Below are 5766 nucleotides of genomic sequence, written 5' to 3' on the forward strand. Positions count from 1 at the left end.
GCTTCACAAGTGCCCTTCTGAGACAGTGGCAGCCTAGGGACCATTTGTCATTTAAAGGTGGCACAGAAAACATCTGCAAAGCTGTTTTTCAGCCTTTTTGCCTTACTGAGCACGAAGGCCTACAGTCTGGCATGGTGCTGGTTCCTTCCTGTGAGCACTGATGACTTGCAGAGCTGTTTGGGCTCCTCCCTGCACAGGCAGACATCAGCTGGGATAAAAGGAGCTCCAGAAAATAGTTGTTCATCTTGTCCAAGAAATAGGTGATCTCTTGACTAAAAAAAGTTGGCAAACTTTTTGAGTAGTGCTGGTCTCTTCCAACACATGTGAGTGAAGCCAAAAGTGTTTTGTGAGCCTCTCCACATCACATTACTTCACTAAACATCTGGATCCAGCATCTAGGTCCTCACTGTGCTGGCTACACTCCTCTACAAGAGTTGAAACAGTGCCAGTAGGTACACCTCATACCTATAACCCTGTAGCAGCACAATGACAAATGTAGATGCCAAATGTAGCCAAAATACTCCTTCCTTGGATATCATGAATTTATTTGATTACACATATTCACGTGGGCTGGGATATTTCAAACGGACAAGCAAATGCAGAACTGAATCATGGAATGGTTTGGGTTGAAAGGGACCTTAAAGATCATCTCGTTCCAACCCCCCTGCCATGGACAGGGACACCTTCCACTAGACCAGGCTCTTCAAGGCCCCATCCAGCCTGGCTTTGAACACTTCCAGGGATGGGGCATCTACACCTTCTCTGGGCAACCTGAGCCAGTGCCTCACCACCCTCATAAAAAATGTGTTCTTTATATCCCACCTAAATCTACCCTCTTTCAGTTTAAAAGTTATTCCTTGTCCCATCACTACAGTAAGTAGTGGAGTAACAGAGATGCCTACAGAGAAGGGGAATGTTGCCCATGGAGCTGCTCAGAGGAACAGTTGTGATGATCTAATCACAATTTCTGTTCAGATCAGCAAGATAGAAATAATGATATAAAGTCAACTCTAATTTTTCAAAAGAAAAAAAACTATTTATTAAGGTTTCCAACTTAACTATGCCTTTTTTTCACCCTGAGAAGAGAGACAAGAGTGGGAAGTTCCTTCGGAAGGAGGACACAAAACTGGAACATACAACAAAACTACTGCAACAAATGAAACCACTGCAAAGGGTAAGGATTTTTTAAAATGCCATTTAAAACTCTTCATATTCATGTGCAGATTTCTCATTAATGACTCTCTTTTAACAGATTATGACAACAAAGTGGGCAATTTTTTTGGCAAAACTTTGAGTCCTGGAGAAGCCAGCCTGATACTAGCAGCTTTTTTTTGCATTGGACTTGTCCTACTGTCAACAGCATTAATCTTCTTCTGCTTCATCACCCACCAAGGAAATAGAATCCATTACACAGCTCTGGATGATAAAAGTGCACTTCTGGCAGATTCCCTGTAAATCCCCACTTTTAATATCCTTCACAGGGAGTCACTGGATTCCACAACATAGAGCCATAAACCATTAAGTTTGGAGAACACTTCTAAGATCACTGAATCCAACCATTAACCTAATACTGCCAGGCAACATGCTGCTAATAAAACTGGAGCAGGGCATATACTGACAGTCCTACCCCATGGCCAGTGCTCACAAGAGTGAACACAGGCTGTAGGGCTCAGCTCCAAGAGCCAGGTACCACCCATCACCATTTCCACTCCTCTGGAGTTCAGATGAGCTCTGACCAAGATCCAGTCTGGCAGCTGAGCAGAGCAGCACACCTCTTGGCATCCACTGGGTTTTCACAGGAGTCAGGAGCAGGCAGAATGGCATCCATGTGCTCTGTGCAGAAACTTGGGGTTCACACTAGAAAATAAATACCACCAGGGACTGGCTTAAGTTGTCAGCCTCTAATAGAGCAGATGCAAATCTCCAAGCCCCTGCAGTTTCCCAAAGTCTGGCTCAATGAATTCACCACCATTCAAGTGATTGTCTCTTTCTTTTTTTTCCCCTGTTAAATGAGGAAACTTTGCACTGGGGACAGATTTCTGAAGACCTACAAATAAATTTTAGCACCTGATGGGTTCACCAGTGCCCCTGCTGTTAGTTTCTAACAGCTTTTATTTATCTCTAAAAATCTAGCTCTGAACAACCTCCAAGAGATGAATTGACATTGTAAATGCTGCTTGTTATGGTCCTGATTCTGTACCTCTTCTTTGCACTGAGCAACACCGCTATCCCAACCTGTAATGAAGCCATCAGGAGGATGATCTTTGTGCTCTGCGAGGCAGACAGACAGAATCAGGACATGTTTAGTGATACTTGAATGTTTATAGCTAATTTTTTGTTAGGTTATGTTTATTCTTGCCTGCTCATGCCTGCTATTAGCAGAGGAATTCTAGGACAAAAACCTTGGTAAAACTGTTTACATAAATTTGATTTTGGATGTAAATTCAAGTTGATGTTTTGGTTTTTTAAATTTTATTTTTTCCACTTCTGTACTTTAAAGTATATTCAAAGGTAGGAAATTTTACTGTGCAACACTCTTATTGTAGCTTAAATGTGTCCTGCATTGATGTTCAGTCAAACAACATGTTGAAGGTTCTTGGATGTTTCTCAGTAATTTCTTTGTTTTCCTCAGTCATTTGAAAGTGTGCACATGAAGTAGAAATGCAGGACTAAGCCCTTATAGATTTTACATCATATCAAGAAACAACTCAAAAACTCCAATTTGAGCTGGCAAATACTTTTATCTTCCTGTCCTGTAAACTTTAAAATTGGGGTCTCCTGTTCTGTGCAAAAATACTGTCTGTGCAGAACTTTAGCTCTCTGTGTACATATAAAATTAAAGCCTTTCACTCAAAATGCACTATTATGAAAGGAAATTATTTGGTACTTCACTTCTGGGGTAGCTAATGCACCTGATGTTTTAGAAACAGAGTCCTAGGTATGTTTTGACTGTAGAAACTAGTTTGCCAAAGTGATTACATTGATAATAAAGAACCCCAGCTATTTGTATGAACCTTGTGGCCCAGTTCATTTCCTCTGTCCCACTGCTCAGCTGGTGCCCCAGGACATCACTGCTATAGGACACAGCCTGCCACAGGGATCATGAAACATGACAAAAAGTGTAAAGCAGCGAGTGAACCATTGCCTGCCTGGTGCAGGCAGCCCTGTGCCAGCTGTGCCCTGACACCTGTGTTGAAGGACAGCATCTGTGCTGGGCTGAAGCACTGGCAGGAACAGAGCTAAGCAACAAAATGAACAGAAGATCAAGTCACCAAGGCAGGGGTGTTCTCCATGGAGTGCTACAGGCCCTCAAGTATGAAAAATCTGGATTATAAACTGGGGGTAGCAGTTGGGAACCGACCCAAATCCAAAAGCTTGAAAGGTCACAAATACAAGGTCAAATCTTTAAAAACTGTCCAGAGGACTAAACCTGTCAGCCACACAACAGGAGCTGGTTGAAACTGTTCTAAAAACAAAACCAGGGTGTGCAAAGGAACAGAAGAGAACATGGAAGAGTTTATGCCTTTTTTTTTTTCCCCCATAAAAAATTGTGCCTTAGGAAGATTTTTGAAGGACTCAATGCATAGGTAAGAAATGTGCATGAATATAACCTGCTTGCATTTCCATAAGATCTTTGAGAAGGTCTTCTTGAAGCTTCTTAAGGAAATGAACTCACCATGGGATGAGGAGTCTATGGAGGTTAAATAACTGGTTAAAAGACAGTGAAAGTCACTCACAGGGTGCTACATGACTTGCAGGACATGCTTGTCCTTGCTTTTCAGTATTTTATCTAAATGTTGTGAAAAAGAGTGGACAAGTTGAGTAACAATCTTAAGCACATGTAGCACGAAAAGTCAGTGAAAAAAGGGCAAAATTTATTACTGATACATTTACAGTACTTCATGTGGAAAAAAGCAGTCCTACCCTTATGTGTATCATGCTGTCTAAAATCTCCAAAATGGGATCTTATCTGTAATACTTTATTGGCAACATTAACTCCAGTGTTGTTCAGTGGGCAGAAAGGCAATTAAATATTAAGAATTAGTACAAATTAAGAATAGAGCAAAACAGAAAGCCACTTAGTCCCATTACATAAATGTCTGGGGCACCTGCATCTTGTATACAGCATGAGTCAAATCTCCTGGCCTCATCCAGTAAAGCAGTACAAGACCAGCACAAAAAGAACAAGAAGACAATTTCCATATGAGGATTGATTTCCTTGGCTTATGGCTTGGAAAAAATAGGAAGGGCAATTGAAAGCAGATGGGATACCAGTTTTATAAAGGGGAATTTGAGTGGAGGAGGGAATATTTTGTCCTTTTTGTAGAAAGCAATGAGCTGGGGGAGTGTTACATGAAAGCACAGCACAGGAAGTGGCTCTACATGGGGTGGACATGTGACTTCTTCTGTGACTCCTGGGCTGAGGATATTCCAAGCTAACAGAGGTCCAGAAACCAACAGGAAAAGTACAGAGGGGCAAACAAATTAAGGGTTATTAAATGTGAAGGCACCCCAGTGACTCCCCCAAAAAACTGACCTGAAAAGCAGGGATCCAACATTTTGGGTGGGGAAAATGCCACAGTACATGGTGCTAGGTAGGTTAGGAGCTTGGAGCATCTGTCAGACTGCGGTGGGGACATGAGTGCTGAGACACTGGGTCTCACCAGCCTGGAGAAAGTGCCTCAGGGGCTCTCCACAGTGTGTGCAAACAGCTGATGGAGGAGTAGCATGGACAGGGTCAGGTTGTTCTTGGCAGTGCCTGGCGAGATGACCTGAGCTGATAGGCACAAACTCGACACAAGGAGTCTCCATTAAAACACTGCACCTGTGTTGAGGCAACCACAGACATGAGTACAGAATGGGAGAACCCATGGAATCACAGACATGAGTACAGTCTGGGAGAACCCATGGAACCACAGACATGAGTATAGACTGGGAGAACCCATGGAGGGCCCCCCTCATTGGGGGCTCTTGTGGATGAAAAGCTGGATATGAACAAACAGTGCTCAGAATGCAGAAAGCTAACCTCATCATGGGCTGCATCAGAAAGAGTGTGGCCAGCAGGACAAGTGAAGTGACTCTGCCCCTCTGCTTTGGTCTGTTGACACCCCACCTGGAGTGCTGTGTCCAGCTCTGGGGCCCCCAACACAAGAAAGACATCAACATGCTACAGCACATCCAAGAGGAGGCCACAAAGATGCTCCGTGCAGGGGCTGGAGCAACTCTCCTAGAAGACAGAGGGAGCTCAGCCCAGAGAAAACAAGGCTCTTGACAGACCTCACTGTGGCCTTCTAGGACCTAAGGGGGCTTATAAAAAAAGAGGGAGAATGACACTTTACAAGGACATGCAGTGATAGGGGAAAAGGGAATGGCTTTAAACTGAACGAGGGTGGGTTCAGAATAGATTTTATGAAGAAATTCTTTACTGTGAGGATGGTGGCACGGGTGGCACAGCTTGCCCAGAGAAGCTGTAGATGCTCCATCCCTGGCGGTGTTCAAGGCCAGGCCAAATCTGGTGTAGCGGAAGGTGCTCCTGCCCACAGCAGGAGGGCGAGAACTAGATGATCTTTAAAGTCCCTTCTAAGCCAAGCCATTCTGCGATTCCGTGACCCCCAGGGCGCCTGGCACGGCCGCGGTCCCTCTCCCGATCCGCAGGGCGCCGCTCCGCGCCCCCCGCCGCTCTCCGGGCGGGGCCGGGCCGGGCTGCGGGGGCGTTCCCGAGCCGCGCCGGGCGGAGCCGGGCCGGGCCCGGCCCAGCCTAACCCG

The 5766-nt window shown here is 44.8% G+C and overlaps 1 protein-coding gene across 3 annotated transcripts in view; it reads left to right on the plus strand.

Moving 5' to 3' along the window:
* HEPHL1 (hephaestin like 1) overlaps window positions 1-2456 on the plus strand; it is a 33433-nt gene extending 30977 nt beyond the window's left edge. For 2 of the 3 annotated variants that reach the window (XM_059838564.1, XM_059838566.1), the window contains 2 exons: window positions 1082-1174; window positions 1253-2456. In XM_059838564.1, the coding sequence (XP_059694547.1) occupies window positions 1082-1174; window positions 1253-1455 (296 nt within the window). In that variant the 3' untranslated portion in view covers window positions 1456-2456. The remainder of the gene's footprint in view (window positions 1-1081; window positions 1175-1252) is intronic. The other variant, XM_059838565.1, reaches the window with a different exon arrangement.
* Window positions 2457-5766: the final 3310 nt, after the last annotated feature.

This window comes from Haemorhous mexicanus, chromosome 2, assembly GCF_027477595.1.
Source record: "Haemorhous mexicanus isolate bHaeMex1 chromosome 2, bHaeMex1.pri, whole genome shotgun sequence".
Taxonomy (NCBI): Eukaryota; Metazoa; Chordata; class Aves; order Passeriformes; family Fringillidae; genus Haemorhous; species Haemorhous mexicanus.